This window comes from Thalassophryne amazonica, chromosome 9, assembly GCF_902500255.1.
Source record: "Thalassophryne amazonica chromosome 9, fThaAma1.1, whole genome shotgun sequence".
Lineage (NCBI taxonomy): Eukaryota > Metazoa > Chordata > Actinopteri > Batrachoidiformes > Batrachoididae > Thalassophryne > Thalassophryne amazonica.
The window spans coordinates 80,802,889-80,819,630 of NC_047111.1; the positions used below are offsets into that span (position 1 = coordinate 80,802,889).

General features: G+C 40.5%; 1 protein-coding gene across 1 annotated transcript in view; it reads right to left on the reverse strand.

Moving 5' to 3' along the window:
• Positions 1–6,857: 6,857 nt before the first annotated feature.
• Positions 6,858–16,742, reverse strand: part of chrdl2 (chordin-like 2) — a 31,805-nt gene continuing 21,920 nt past the window's right edge. The window contains exons 5-11 of the mRNA XM_034178529.1: positions 12,917–13,010; positions 10,604–10,665; positions 9,985–10,153; positions 9,654–9,842; positions 9,387–9,560; positions 9,211–9,303; positions 6,858–7,029 (exon numbers count right to left, since the gene is read on the reverse strand). Of these exons, the coding sequence (XP_034034420.1) occupies positions 6,896–7,029; positions 9,211–9,303; positions 9,387–9,560; positions 9,654–9,842; positions 9,985–10,153; positions 10,604–10,665; positions 12,917–13,010 (915 nt within the window). The 3' untranslated portion in view covers positions 6,858–6,895. The remainder of the gene's footprint in view (positions 7,030–9,210; positions 9,304–9,386; positions 9,561–9,653; positions 9,843–9,984; positions 10,154–10,603; positions 10,666–12,916; positions 13,011–16,742) is intronic.

Sequence of the window (16,742 nt, forward strand, 5' to 3'; positions counted from 1 at the left end):
CATTACATGGAGACAGCTCTTACTAAAGTGGTAAATGATATCCTGCTTGCTATGGAGTCAGACACCACCACTCATGGATTGTATACTACTCAACAGGTTGGAGAATCACTTTGGGTTTTCTGGGAATGTCCTTTTATGGTTGGCATCCTTCCCAACCAGTCACTCTCACTGTGTCCTGTACAATACCGTCACTTCAAACCTTGTTCTGATGAAATACGGAGTTCCATGAGGATCTGTCTTAGGTCCCCTGCTTTTTTCCCTTTACATAGTATCCCTTGGGTATATACTGCGACATTATGGGAATACCTTTCACTGCTATGCTGATGATACTCAGTTGTACATAATGATAACTGCTGGCAATCTCAAACACACCAAGACTTTAGAGGATTGCCTTGTTTCAGTGAAAAGCTGGATGTCTAGTAATTTCTTACTTTTAAATTCAGAGAAGACTGACATGATGGTCCTTGGTCCAGCGAGACATTCACATCAGTTTGACTAGCCAACACTTAACTTACACTCATGCGTCACACATCACCTGACAAACTGAGGAACCTTGGGGTAATTTTTGATCCCAAGTTGTCTTTTGCCCTACACATCAGAGACATCACAAGAACTGCTTACTTCCACCTTCGTAACATAGCAAAGATTCGTCTCATCCTGCCTATGGCTGATGCAGAGACTGAGCCATGCATTTGTCTCTTCTTGACATTGCTACTGCAATGTATTTTCTGGTTTACCACAGTCCAGCATTTGGGGTCTCGAATTAATTCAAAATGCTGCTACCATAATTTTGACTAGAAGCACAAAGTTTGACCACATTACACCGATTTTGGCCTCCCTTCATTGGCTCCCTGTCTCTGTGATAGCATGTTGCCTACACTGTTGCCACGGGCTCTAGATTGGGTTGTGTTTATAAAACAGGTAGCTGAAATTTTTCAAGGTTGGTAATAAATTAAGCAAAGCTTGTATAATGAGTTGGAATGGCATGTGAGTCCAGATTGATTTTAGAATCAGACTTCAACAATTTTTAGAAGAGGAACTCAATCCCTTCATTTCCTGTGAATTATGTAATTTTTAACATTAATTTACTGTCTTAATGTATTTGTTATCATATACACACTATTATTATTACTTCTATTTTGTCATTTGATTTTTAAATGGACCACAACGGAAATAAGTGTTTTCACTTTCTTGTGTCATCCATGTATTTTTAACGTATTTACAATTACATTATGTACTTACATTGAACTTACTAAATAAAATCACGCATGCACGCACTCACGCTTTTAATATAAAGATGATTTACCACCCCCTGCTGGAATGACGTGTGAGTCTAGAATGTAGTTAGCAATGTCCATTGTTCAGTGTTGTTAGCTAATATCTGTAGCTTCTCCAAAAATATTAGTCCTATCAATGTTTCATTTTGGTGGCATTCATCTTCGAACCAAAATACATAAGCATACCAAACGACAAATGTCAGCTGTCTACAGTTTCTCCGTGTTCAAAGTTACACACACACGCATGCATGCATGCACACACGCAGAGCTTTTTGCCTTTTCCATATTCTGCCGCAAGCCGGTGCTTCTAATTTTAATCATGCAGAAACAGAGATGGTGGCAAAAGATGTCAAACGCACTACACTTTTCAGTCATGGTAACAGCAACATGACACTTAAGTAAACTGACTAAACAAATTGAACTACAATGACACAATAATTCAATAACACTAACACTGGTAAGCTAACATGAACCACAATAACAACATTTAAAACACCAAAATCCTGAACTCCCATGGTGCATTGCACCACAACGTTCATTATTTTCTGGTTAGCTAAAATTGCTAAATACTCCAAAAATATTTGTTCTAAAAACTTTCCATTTTTGCAGCATTCATACTTGACCCAAAATACATAAGCATACCAAACGGCAAATGTCATGTCTTCCCAGTTTCTCCCTCGGGCGTGATCAAATCCATACACACACATGCACGCACACAGAGGCCACTTGGCTATAATAGTATAGATTATTCACAGACTGGCACCTCCCTACCTAGCTGATCTAATTCCATCCTACATACTGGTCCGTGCTCTGCGTTCTCAGCGTGCAGAACTACTTTGTGTCCCTAAGATTAAAAAAAGTCAGCAGGACACAGAGCCTTCTCTTATCATGCGCCTGCCTTGTGGAATGATCTACCTGCAGAGATAAAAGTCAAATTCCATAGAGACATTCAAGTCCAGATGAAAGACACATCTATTCTCCCTCTTGTATGGCTAGCATACCAGTGTAGTATGGAACTATGCTTCCTCTCCTTTTAATTCATATTAATAGCAATGGAACAAGTTTCTGATTCACTACTTCTTAATTCTGGGTCTGTTAGTGAAGCACAGGGCTAGCTGCCAGCGACCACCTTAGCCATCTCTTTGCTTCCCTGTTGATTTACTGCTGGTGAACTATTGCCTCAGGTGCAGTTATTTCCAGCTGACTGATTCTGATTTTCTCTATGTCCGAGGCACTGATAACACCAATGACTGATCCTGGCCCTGTACCCCAAAGCACCGAATTGACCTTGGGATGCCATGCCTGTTTCAACACTGAGTGGAGGTCCTGCCCTGCAGCCTACTGGTGCTGGACATGGACACATACAGTAGTGTTCAGAATAATAGTAGTGCTATGTGACTAAAAGATTAATCCAGGTTTTGAGTATATTTCTTATTGTTACATGGGAAACAAGGTACCAGTAGATTCAGTAGATTCTCACAAATCCAACAAGACCAAGCATTCATGATATGCACACTCTTAAGGCTATGAAATTGGGCTATTAGTAAAAAAAGTAGAAAAGGGGGTGTTCACAATAATAGTAGCATCTGCTGTTGATGCTACAAACTCAAAACTATTATGTTCAAACTGCTTTTTTTTAGCAATCCTGTGAATCCCTAAACTAGTATTTAGTTGTATAACCACAGTTTTTCATGATTTCTTCACATCTGCGAGGCATTCATTTTGTTGGTTTGGAACCAAGATTTTGCTCATTTACTAGTGTGCGTGGGGTCATTGTCTTGTTGAAACACCCATTTCAAGGGCATGTCCTCTTCAGCATAAGGCAACATGACCTCTTCAAGTATTCTGACATATCCAAACTGATCCATGATACCTGGTATGCGATATATAGGCCCAACACCATAGTAGGAGAAACATGCCCATATCATGATGCTTGCACCACCATGCTTCACTGTCTTCACTGTGAACTGTGGCTTGAATTCAGAGTTTGGGGGTCGTCTCACAAACTGTCTGCAGCCCTTGGACCCAAAAAGAACAATTTTACTCTCATCAGTCCACAAAATATTTCTCCATTTCTCTTTAGGCCAGTTGATGTGTTCTTTGGCAAATTGTAACCTCTTCTGCACATGTCTTTTATTTAACAGAGGTACGGGTGATTCTTTAGCTTCACACAGGCATCTTCTAACTGTCACAGCACTTACAGGTAACTCCAGACTGTCTTTGATAATCCTGGAGCTGATCAATGGGTGAGCCTTTGCCATTCTGGTTATTCTTCTATCCATTTTGATGGTTGTTTTCCATTTTCTTCCATGCATCTCTGGTGTTTTTGTCCATTTTAAAGCATTGGAGATCATTGTAGATGAACAGCCTATAATTTTTTTAAAAAGTTTTTCCCTCTCTAATCAACTTTTTAATCAAACTACGCTGTTGTTCTGAACAATGTCTTGAACATCCCATTTTCCTCAGGCTTTCAAAGAGAAAAGCATGTTCAACAGGTGCTGGCTTCATCCTTAAATAGGGGGCACCTGATTCACACCTGTTTGTTCCACAAAATTGACAAACTCACTGACTGAATGCCACACTACTATTATTGTGAACACCCTCTTTTCTACTTTTTTTTACTAATAGCCCAATTTCATAGCCTTAAGAGTGTGCATATCATGAATGCTTGGTCTTGTTGGATTTGTGAGAATCTACTGAATCTACTGGTACGCTGTTTCCCATGTAACAATAAGAAATATACTCAAAGCCTGGATTAATCTTTTTAGCCACATAGCACTACTATTATTCTGAACACTACTGTATGTATTAGTGACCTAAGATGGACTATTTTCAATTAAGTTTTTGTTGTTCTTCTGTTTCTTCTGTTTGTACAGAAACTCTTGTACAGTCTGTATAAACCTTGAAACTGTTAGAATGGCTTAAGCAGTGGGTCACCTCTCTGGGTCTGGTCTGCTTGGGGTTTCTTCCTCATTATCACCAGAGGGAGTGTTAACCCCCAAAATGTGAATCAGTTGCAAATCATAAATTATCCATAAACCATTAATTGCAAAACGTGAATAATGAAATTGAATGAATAATGAAATTGAAATTCAAGTGAATTCAGTGAATACTGAAATTCAAAATGCAAAAATTTAATTTTAGTGAATCAGTTTATTTTATTGGTCATTTTATGATTTATTTTAATGATAACAAAAACCCTAAAATTCAATTTTTTGCACATTTTTCCAAACTGAGTGCTGTTGTATAACCAGCAAGAGACCATGGATGTGTTCGGTGAATTTGGTGACACCACACCATAATTTATTGAATATTTTTCTGGTGTCTTGTTTTTGCACTTTGGAGACGGTCCCTGCGCTTCTGTTTCTCCGCCACCTGCTCGTTCTGACAGATGGACTGTCCCAGTCAAACTCCTCACCTGACACTGTCCCCGGAGCAGGACACACCCAGCGGTGCCGGGCGCTTGACACCAGAAGCAAGAGCTGCTCCAATCACCCCCTCAGGCCGTAGTGACCACCGCCAAAAAAAAAAAAATAATAATAATTTTTGTGGTGATAGGGTTTGCAATCAAGATTTCCTGCAGTAATTGATCCATAAACTGAAATACAGAAACTACTTAAACTATATTATGAATGATATTCACGTTTTGTGAGACACACGTTCACGTTTTGGGAGATATTTTTCAGTATTCACATTTTGCAATTAATGGTTTGCAGAAAATTCACGATTTGCATCTGATTCACGTTTTGGAGGTTAACAGGGAGTTTTTCTTTATCAGTGTCTCCAGTTACTTGCTCATTGGAGTTGGTAAGGTTAGACCTTAGGGCCCTGTCCCACTGGAGTTTAGGAGGATTTGCGCATGAAATAGGGAGACAAAAGCTGAGCGTCCGCAACAAAGGTGGGCGAAAATGACAAATGTCCTGGGGTGGATCAGCGAATACATGAGGAAGAAAAGCGGATATAACAGGGAACAGAAGCGAAGGCGACTGCGGAGGCGCCCCCATGAGGGGCACAGCAGCCGTGATGCACTCGTTTCATCTGTGCCCACTCTGTCTGCATGCGCGACATACCATTTGCGACCGTGATGTGGCCGTGCTGGGCACGCGTCATATCTGTTTTGCACGCTGTCCCGGTCCGCCGCCAAGCCGCGCCAACCCGTCGGTTGCAGATATCAGCGGATGACAGGGGATACGCGGCGCGTTGGTTGTGTATGTCCTGCGTATGTCTTCAGTATGTGTTCAGGCAGTGATGCGGATCTCATCCACAGCAGGATTTTTGAGACGCTCAAAAATCCTGGCTGCGGACATGCGTGCCTCTGCGGATGATCACAGACGTGTTCGGATGGCGGCCGACTCATATAGGAATGTTACACGGTGCGCATTCCATCCGCAAATCCTCCTAAACGCCAGTGGGACAGGGCCCTTAGACATGTGACACACCTTGAGGCAACTTTGTTGTGATTTTGCGCTATACAAATAAAATAAATTGAATTGAAATTGACTCATCAGACCAGATAACATTCTTCCCATCTTCCACTATCAATGTCTGGTGAGCCTGTGCCCAATGTAGCCTTAGGTTTCTGTTCTCAACTGACTAGTTGCCACCTGCTGCTATATCCATTTGGTGAAGCTCTTCTGAATATCTTGGTTTTAACAAGTGGTTATTTGAGTTACTGTTAACTTTCTATCAGTCTGGCCATTGTTGTCTTTTTGGCCATTTTCTGTAGACCTTAGAGATGGTTTTATGTCATAATCCCAGTAGATCAAGACTTCCTGAATTACTCAAAAAAAGACTATCTGGCCCCAACAGGCACGTTCAAAGTCAGTTAAATCACCTTTCTTCCTCATTCTGGTCTGAACTTCAACAGATCTTTTTCAGGATATCTACATGCCTTAATCCACTGTGTTTGTGTCACATGACTGCCTGATTCGAAATTAGTTTTCATGAGCAGTTGAACAGGTGTACCTAATGAAATGTCTTGTGAGTGTAGAAATTACATTAAGAACTGATACAATGCTTTAAAAATATATGACAAGCCCTCATTTTATATTTACAACTAAGACAAGAGCCAACAATGCAGCAGATATGGATCTCTGCCAAGATCCAGTCAAAATTATATTTGTGGAGTGTTAATATGTTTGACACTGCATGTCCTTTTCCATCAACATACATATCTTATTCTTGGATGCACTGACAAAAATATTTCAACCATCCAAAAAAGTGACAGTTAACTCCTTGATCTACATCCAGACCACCGCCACAAACACACATTTAACAATCCCTTGCGTCAAGCAATATGTCCACCAGATAGCTCCCCCCCAAAAAAAATTAAAATTGTTTTGGAATAAAACCATAAGGGACAATAAAGCATAAAAACCCTTTGCAGAAATAATAAATATGTTAAAAGAAAAATCCTTCATTTGTATCATAAATCTTCACAAGTACAACATGTATGTGCAAAAATGTATCAATAAATCAATTAAAATAAATGTTATAAAATGACCATTTCCTCTGTAATTGCAATATTAACAGAGAACAGTGTAGGGCAGTATGTATGTGTGAACTATGCACTGTATTTTAACCATCTACTTAATGGAAATATAAAGAGAGTAAACCATTTAGGGAGAACACATGGCTTCAGTCTGTTTAGCATTTAGAAATGTCACCATCTCCCGAATGCCATCTTTACATAGTGTGGTTGGAGAAATTTTCCTCAGATTTTCTCCATCCTCTTTAAATTTTCTCCACGTCTCTGTAAAATTAGAATAATATCAAGTAAGGTGAAAATCAAAACAATCTGGGATCATTTTACTAAAATATATCAGGGTCTTGAATTAAAACTAAAAATACAACAAAAGTATATTTGTTTTAAACGTGCTATGAATGGCAGTTTAAACAGTAATATAACCGACAACAGTTATTTACTATGTAAATATTAAATGGCTTATTGGCTTCCTGTGCAGAGAAGCGACGCTCCCTCTGTGCTCCGAGATTTTCTGTCTCATTTACATTTTCATCTGGATGCACGTGTATGTTTAGTGCGTGAGATCTTTGCATGTGTACATTTACTGAACATGAGTACTGCCCTGTGAAACCTTGCCTTCCCCCCACCCCCCAGCCCCAGTGCTCAATACTAACAGCACAGATGTGCAACTTTTTTTCCAAATCGGCAGATTGCAGTAACTTTAAATACTAAAAATCACATTTAAATGCCTCTGACCAAGAATGCAGTCAGACTACAGTCCAGATACATCTGACCTTTCCAAAATAGAGAACTTTTAAACCTATTAAAAGATTCCAACTGATGATCATCCTGCTCAGTACAGAAGAGGGAGGTTTGGAGAGGAGTGGCTGAGGAGTAATGCTTTGTTTACATTCTGAAATGTGGTTCCTGTGTAACATCAAGTGACAAATCATTCACAGTATCTTTAAGCGCAAGCACACTTTACAGATGTGGATTCTTGCCCATCAGAACTATAATAAGGTGTGTAATTTGGTTGAAATTACTGAAGGATTGCCCTCTCTTTTTGCAAAGTTAAAATTGTATTTAGAGGGTTGAAGGAACAGGACACTGAATTATCCTGAGTGTCTTCTTGCACAACTCACAAAAATGACTGTTCCAACTGACTGGATTTTTTTTTTTTTTTTTTTGCACAAGGCAAGATGTAACCATGGCTCAAAGATTAAATACATTTGGCTTCAAACTCAACAGCTCGAATTCTGTAAAAGATTGCCAACAACAGGGAGAGAGGATTGTGTTGGAGAGTTTGGCCTTTCTCTCTGGTGATTATGCATCAAGCGGACTTTCTCTACCAGGGTTTGGATCTGGATTAGTGAATACTTATAATAGGTTTTCAAAGTTGAGAGAAAGACTATTTTGGATTATAGATCAAACAACATGATCGTGAAATCATCTAGATTTCAAATATTTGTCTCGATCTGAAGGGCAGAAGTACACATTTCCTTACTATCAAACTATTTGGTGTGTTCCAAAGTGGCAGTCTGATCTCATTCTCTTTTATTTCTCGATGTTCATGTTATGAAGAAAACTATAGCAGAAGATACTGTACAGATCAAAAAGTGAAAACTGGGTCAGACAGCTCATTAGTAAATTATTGCTTTCAAAATTTATAAAAATGGTAAACGTATTAATAAAAATGGGTTTGCAACCCAACAAACTAACATTTTTGAGATGTCTTGTGGCATTAACTCAGTTGAAAGTTTAAATAGCTTTAAAAACATATGCAAACTGTCACATCAATTTTTCTCGTTGAGCCAGGTGTTTCTTTTTTAGAGTGTAGGGTTACCTATGGGGTAAGTGTTAAGTGTCTACCACGTATGACTAATGAGTTATCATGTCCATGTTTAGGGGAGGTGATGGTCTAGTGGTTAAGGCGTTGGGCTTGAGACCAGAAGTTCCTCGGTTCAAATCCCAGCCTGACTGGAAAATCACTCAGGGCCCTTGGGCAAGGTCTTTAATCCCCTATTGCTCCCGGTGTGTAGTGACAGCATGTATGTATGGCAGCAGTGAATGTAAGGCATTATTTGTAAAGCACTTTGAGCGTCTGATGCAGATGGAAAAGCACTATATAAATGCAGTCCATTTAGCATTTATGTTCATGAGCAAACTTCATCCTTGTTTATATTGAAATATATGCATCAAACAACCCTAAAATGTAACCAGCTTATCCACGCACCCTGGCATACCTATGGTGTAAGTATCAAGTGCCTTAAATGTGTTGGTATTCTGTTATGTGACCACACACAAACATGGCAGCATAAGGTCCAGTATACTATAATGAGTGTTATTAATGTTTCAGCTCCATCAGGCGTCAATAAAGACTGTTTAAACTTTTCATCAGTGTTGTTTTGTGGTCAGGAGTCTCCACTTGTGCTACAATCATTATCACAACAAAATGAATGACCAACAAACCTTCATCAACGGTCGTGAGTAATGTGTAATTTTCTGGATGATCCATAATATCTTTTCTCTGAAGATCTCCAATTTCCATTAAGTGTAAAACACCTACGTGAATGAAGAAATGATGAGAATCACATGTGGTACAGAAATATGTTTGGGTAGATTCACATGTTTATTTAGGAGACTACCTTCTACATTCTTCCACACGTGCACTTCAACCTCAGCCGTGCTTTGTCTTTCAACAGCAATGATCCTGACTGTGCCGGGTGAGTCAACTTTCAACAATGAATCGACTTTATACACCAAGAGGTTGTTTTTATACCCAAGGTAACACCGAGTCTGGTTGCTTTCAGTTTTGTTCTCTGCAGAAAAGAAACAGGCACGTTATGTTCAAAGCCAATCAGGTTCATGTACGTTTCAGCTCTCGATGAATCTACGAGACATTTTTCAGCCACCTGGACACGTCTTGCAGCACTTTCCTGCTGGTTTCATTGGATGTTGGCATGGATATTGGCTGGGACACGTGATGCGTTTGCAGTTCTGAACGCCGTCAGTACAAGTGCACAGGATGCATTCCAGGACCTTTCCTAAAACTGGGTGCCACATGTCTCCGTGAGAGTACGTCCTGCCGTTGTATAAACATGCTGTAAGAAATGGAAAACATCTGAGCACTGTGGTACATATGGAAACCATCGTAAAGTTGTGAAGAACATGTCCATAAAATCAAATACCTATAAAGGATATTTCTTACAAGTTTTGAAGCTTGTTGTTTTGATTAAGTCTAACCTCTTTGGTGTTTCCTCTGCAACAGTATCTTCACAGTGGTGTTCGCAGCCCCTTTAAGGTTGAGTTTACTGAGGCTCAGACCTCTGGGAGACGTCCTGGCCCTGGGTGGGGTGGCATGATTGGGCCGCACCCTGATCTGCTCCTCGGCACACTGGTCCACTGAATGTCTCTTTTGAAAAGGGATAAAACAGTGATCCTCCTACGTTTCACAGAATGGATTTGCTTCATTTCCCCTGGGCAGTAATTATAGGATCCTCATTTTAAAGTATGAACATTTGTGGAACATCAGGGAAATTTGGAGGACTTTATCTTTAATTACTCACAGCAACGTACCGTAAGGTTAATCTGAATATTATGGTCTTGTTGACAATCCTACAAAAGGAATTTGTACTTTGCTTATACAATTGACTTAGAGGTCAAATGTAACATGTTCACATATGAGACTTCGAAGCACATCTGTTCATTAAAGTACAGCTGCTCGGTTCTGCATATTTATTCAAATAATAGCAATAATAATAATGATGATGATAATAATTATAATAATGATGATGATAACATTTATAATGAAAGTGATATCCTACATTTATTAATTGACATATTTCAAACAACAAGGACATACAACTCCCCGGTTCAGCTGTTGGTTCCCATCCTCAGTTGATGAAGACCCGCTGGTGCTGTAATCTAAAAGAAAAGCAGAAAGTATGAATTGTATGTAGCGTGCATCCGACATGAACTATAGCAGCTTGAGTACAGCTTGTTTTCAATTGATTTGGCACACATTTTACACCGGATGCCCTTCCTGACGCAACTCAACAATTATATGGAGAAACGTGGCAGGGTTGAGGTCTGAACTGGGAACCTTCCACACTGAAACCAAGCACACTCACCGCTTGGCTGCAACTTGAGTACAATTGTGCATGTATTAAATGATTTTAAAGCTACAGTGTATAGGATTTGGTGTCATCTAATGGTGAGGTTACAAATTGCATTATGCCATCGCTGGATACAATTATGTTTCCCTTCACCATTTTTGCTTCTTTGACCACAGGGCTTCATGCTCCCTTGCATTTTCTTATGATAAGTAATATGTATGATCAGTGCTTAATTTGTAAAGTGGGAGGTCCCGGAGCGCAGAGGATGGGTGGCTCAGGTGCAGGAAAAAAAAAGAAGGGCGGGGGGGCTTGTGAACAATGCTGTGCGTCACACTTAAAATAAATTGCACACCCACACAAACACGCACACACACCTTCACAAATGACACTAACACCCTGCCTTTTCCTCAAAAATTATTACATTTATGTTTGCTGTCTGTCTCTGTACTTTTCTGCCACTTTTGCGCTCTTTTTCATACTTTTCACTCGTTTCAAAAGTCACCGAACGCACATTTATGTTTGCTGTCTGTCTCTGTACTTTTCTGCCACTTTTGCGCTCTTTTTCATACTTTTCCCTCGTTTCAAAAGTCACCGAACGCACTACTGTTGGAGAGCACGGGTTCTTGGCTTGCTGTCAGTGTTGAAATTTTTCAGATTGAGGGCTTACATGAGAACTTACGGTAATGAGAATCAGCGGCGCACTAGTGTGAAACTTCTATGTTTTTCCTCTGCATTATTCCTCTGCGTTTACCGTAATACGCCATACATCATTGGAAAGCCCTTGGTGTTAGCTTTACAATGCCCTTTGAATCATTCGGATTGGACAAACTATGGCGGAGTTACGGTAAAAAAAATACGCATATGGAAAATATGGCGTGGGCACCATCGCCATAGATAAAGGGATAAATAGCTGGCGGAGCCAACGTCAGAGGTTCCGGAGCGCGCGTCTGAGGTTCCGGAGCGCGCTCCGGCTTGCTCCCCCTCAAATTAAGCCCTGTGTATGATCCTCCATTTTACAAAACTGAGGGTTCTGTTGTGTGGGCCGCTGAAGAGGAGGTACTGCTGGCCCACCATCATCAGAGGGCGCCCTGCCTGGAGTGCGGGCTCCAGGCACCAGAGGGCGCCGCCGCCTCACGGGAGCAGCCTCGGTGACAGCTGTCACCCATCACCTGAGACAGCTGACGGCAATCATCAGTGGGGTATATCAGCAGGACGGCATCTCCACCTCATTGCCGAGATATCGTTTCTACCAGAGAAGTAACATATCAAAGCCTACTGAGTACACAGTTTTGACTGAGCTAGTTATTAGTTTACTGTTCCAACGAGAGGTGGAGGTACCTTTCCTGCCGTTCGGAGTTCTGGGTGCAAACGCGCCCCCATCTAACTGTTCTTTTTCCCTCGCCAGCAGTACCAGGTCCGACACGCGGAGGCAGTGGCCACCTGGGAGTTCGGGACTTGGCGGCTCCAGTATTCCCGGGGTCCTGTGGCGGAGGAAGCCGTGTGGTTCCGGTCTTACCTTGGAGAGGCGTCTCCTATCTTCGAGCCTGCCCACACGACACCTTTGTGTATTGACTTTTGTCCATTTCTGTAATTGGTTGTATTCGTTGTGCACATTCACAACAGTAAAGCGTTGTTATTTTGACTTACTCCATTGTCCGTTCATTTGCGCCCCCTGTTGTGGGTCCGTGTTCCTACACTTTCCCAACAGGTTCTCAAGCTTGTTAGCCTGCATTAGCAACCATTAGACACTGTATGGTGTGGAGCAACCACTGATTCCTCTTCTTTTTCTTCAGTCTTTCAGCCATGCTGCAAAATGTGATAGAAGAAGTACGTATGTCCCTTTTGGGTTACTCCATCTACATGGTGGGGTGACATGGCGGCCTCCATAAAGGGGCCGGGTTCGTTCTAAGCTCACTTCAACTAGCTGTTGCAGGTACAGAACGGATATTATCAATGCTACAGTCCCTTTCTGTTAAGAAATCCTCCACACTGTAGCTTTAAATTTGACTGTTTCATAAGCATAATAAAGGTTCTGTCTCAACTTGGAGTAGTTTGACTACCTTTACACACCAAACAACAAGTTTCTGGAACTGAGATCGGTGAGGAACAGGTAAGTGGGTGGCATGTTTTCAGAGCGCAGAAGATGTTCCCATTCTGAAAAAAAAGAATAACATTTAGATGAAACATTCACTTTTTGTTAAACTTTTAATATTTACTCCAGAAAATGTATATACAGTGAGGAAAATAAATATTTGAACACCCTGCGGTTTTGCACGTTCTCCCACTTAGAAATCATGGAGGGGTCTGAAATTTTCATCTTAGGTGCATGTCCACTGTGAGAGACAGAATCTAAAAAAAAAAAATAAAATAAAATCCGGAAATCACAATGTATGATTTTTTTAATATTTTATTTGTATATTACTCCTGCAAATAAGTATTTAAACACCTACCAACCAGCAAGAATTCTGGCTCACACAGACCTGTTAATTTTTCTTTAAGGAGCCCTCTTATTCTGCACTCTTTACCTGGATTAATTGCACCTGTTTGAACTTGTTACCTGTATAAAAGACACCTGTTCACACACTCAATCAATCACACTCCAACCTGTCCACCACAGCCAAGACCAAAGAGCTGTCTAGGCTGCACAAGGCTGGGATGGACAACAGGACAACAGGCAAGCAGCTTGGTAAAAGACAACAACTGTTATGATTATTTATTAGAAAGTGGAAGAAACACAAGATGACTGTCAATCTCCCTCGGTCTGGGATTCCATGCAAGATCTCACTTTGTGGGGTAAGGATGATTCTGAGAAAGCTAAGAACTACACAGGAGGACCTGGTCAATGACCTGAAGAGAGCTGGGACCACAGTCACAAAGATTACATTAGTAACACATGATGTTGTCATGGTTTAAAATCCTGCAGGGCAGCAAGGTCCCCCTGCTCAAGCCAGCACATGTCCAGGCCCGTTTGAAGTTCACCAGTGACCATCTGGATGATCCAGAGGAGGCATGGGAGAAGGTCATGTGGTCAGATGAGACCAAAATAGAGCTTTTTGGAATCAACTCCACTTACCATGTTTAGAGGATGAGAACAACCCCAAGAAAACCATCACAACTGTGATGCATGGGGGTGGAAACATCATACTCTGAGGGTGCTCTTCTGCAAAGGGGACAGGACGACTGCACCGTATTGAACGGAGGATGGATGGGGTCATGTATTGCAAGATTTTGGCAAACAACCTCCTTCCCTCAGTAAGAGCATTGAAGATGGATCATGGCTGGGTCTTCCAGCATGACAATGACCCCAAACAACGCAGCCAGGGCAACTAAGGAGGGGCTCTGTAAGAAGCATTTCAAGGTCCTGGAGTGACCTGGCCAGTCTCCAGACCTGAACTCAATAGAAAATCTTTGGAGTGAGCTGAAACTCCAAACATGAAGGATTTGGAGAAGATCTGTATGGAGGAGTGGACCAAAATCCCTGCTGCAGTGTCTGAAAACTTGGTCAAATACTATAGGAAACATTTGACCTCTGTAATTGCAAACAAAGGCTACTGTACCAAATATTAACATTGATTTTCACACGTGTTCAAATACTTATTTGCAGCAGTAACATACAAATAAATTATTAAAAAATCATACATTGTGATTTCCAGAATTTTTTTTAGATTATGTCTCTCACAGTGGACATGCACCTAAGATGAAAATTTCAGACCCCTCCATGATTTCTAAGTGGGAGAACTTGCAAAATCGCAGGGTGTTCAAATACTTATTTTCCTCACTGTAAGTCCTCTGAGTTTTCAGTCACCTAAATATATAGCGTACAGCAAAAAAGGTTTTTACCCCCTGTTGATTTCATCTGCATTTAAGAATAAGATCAACTTTATTTATCCTGAAGGAAATTGTTTTGCCAGAGTACCGAACAATAAACAGTGAGCTTTTTTTTTTTACAATAGGTACAACAAATTCACATGAAATGACTGAAGACATTTGCACAAGGTGTTCACCAATATTGCACAAAACTGAGTAACTCAATAACTTTGTTCTCCACCAGAAGGTGGAGGAATTATAGAGTCTGATTGCCACAGGTAGGAAAGACCTCCTGCGGCGTTCTGTGGTGCACCTCGGTGGTCTCAGTCTATGGCTGAAGGTGCTCTGACAGGACATCAGTGTGACATGCAGGAGGTGGGCGGTATTGTCCCAGATGCTGCGCAGTTTCCTCAACATCCTCCACTCTAACACCTCCACCACAGACTCCAGCCCATCCCCCAGGACAGAGCCAGCTTTCCTGATGAGCTTGTTGAGTCTGTTCACATAAGCTGCCTTCAGCCTGCTGCCTCAGCACACTACAGTGTAGGAGAGAATGCTGGAAACCACCGAGTGATAAAACGTTGAGCGATTTATGTGTATAAAAAGCTATGAAATCCAAAAATGTTCTAAACAGCACCGATGTCTAGGCTTAGCTGAACTAGACACACTGGAGGGCTGATTACTGTCAGTCCTGTTCAGTCAACTCATCAGTTAAACAGAACTATTCCAACAGCGTAAAGTTTGACAAAATATGAACATTACGCTACAGTGAAAATAAATTGCAGAATTCAGTGATGGAAATGCATGAATCTCTGAAGGTTTGTAAAAGTATTTCTAAAAGTATTTCTAAGACTCTACAAGTCCATGGGTTGAAGTATTCCTGTGGTATGGAGCAAGATAATGGCCTAAAACTCCACATAGGAAAAGGTTTGGAGTAACCTAGAAAAAGTCCAGAAATGAAAGTCACTGAGATGCTGTGCTAGGACTTTAAATGGAGGCTTCATGCTTGAAAAACTTCCAATATATGGACGAAGTAAAGTAGTTCTCCAAACAAGATTGACCCAAAATTCTAATATACACCAATGTCAAAAGTCTCACCTCCGCTTAGCATAAGTGTTTGGTTATGGTTGTTGCTGGTAAAGGTGGCACAATCAACTGTGAACTTCATGAGGAAAATACATCTTCAGACAGTTTTGCTTCAATAAATAGAATTACACTGGTCAACATGATTTTTCTTGCATGGACTTTTTCAATGGATTTTGGGTAATTTGGGGGCGCTGAATCCAAATCTGTTGTTAGTTTTTCCCAATCACATCACGTTTTTGAGATATGAAAACATATTTCTCGTTATCAAGCATTGAAGTAAAAGCTGCAGTCTCACACACCTCTTCGGTGCCATAAATGATATTACGGCTCTTGTTCACATTTAGCAAATCTGGTTTAAAAACTATGCTTTTAAAGCTGCTTTTGTGCATTAGTGGTGTCAAACTCGTAAGTGAATGAGCAACTTTTGCGTAATCCATTAATAAGGAACATGCAGATTGCAAAACAATATGATGTGATAGAGGAAATCTGAGCCCAGATTCTGACTCAGCACCTCAAAATGACCCTAAATCAGTTCTCAAAGTCAACATAAGAAAAAAAAATTCTGTTGACCAAAGTTATCATAAAAAAAAGCATTTTGTGTTTACTCTAAGGGCCTTTTTTAAACTTTTAATTTCGTTTGACTGTCTGAAATAATGTAGTATGACATGAACATAAAAAGAGAAAAAAAATCTATGCTTTTTTCAGAACATTATATAAATAACAGTGATGAAGTTCAACAACATAAAGACTTCTCATATTTTCCTTCACTATATTACAAAAACCTGAAGAGTCACCTGAAGGCATCTCGTCTCTTTTCTCTTATATACACATAATGTCTGAGAAATAAACGATGCTGTTGGCTTCAACAACAACCACTCGAAAAATGAGAATGAAATGAGCTGCCTGTGAAATGCACAAAACTATTCAGCAAAAATTACTTAAATGACAAATGAGTTGTAGGAATAAGTTTGCTTGGTTTATCGTTATATACTT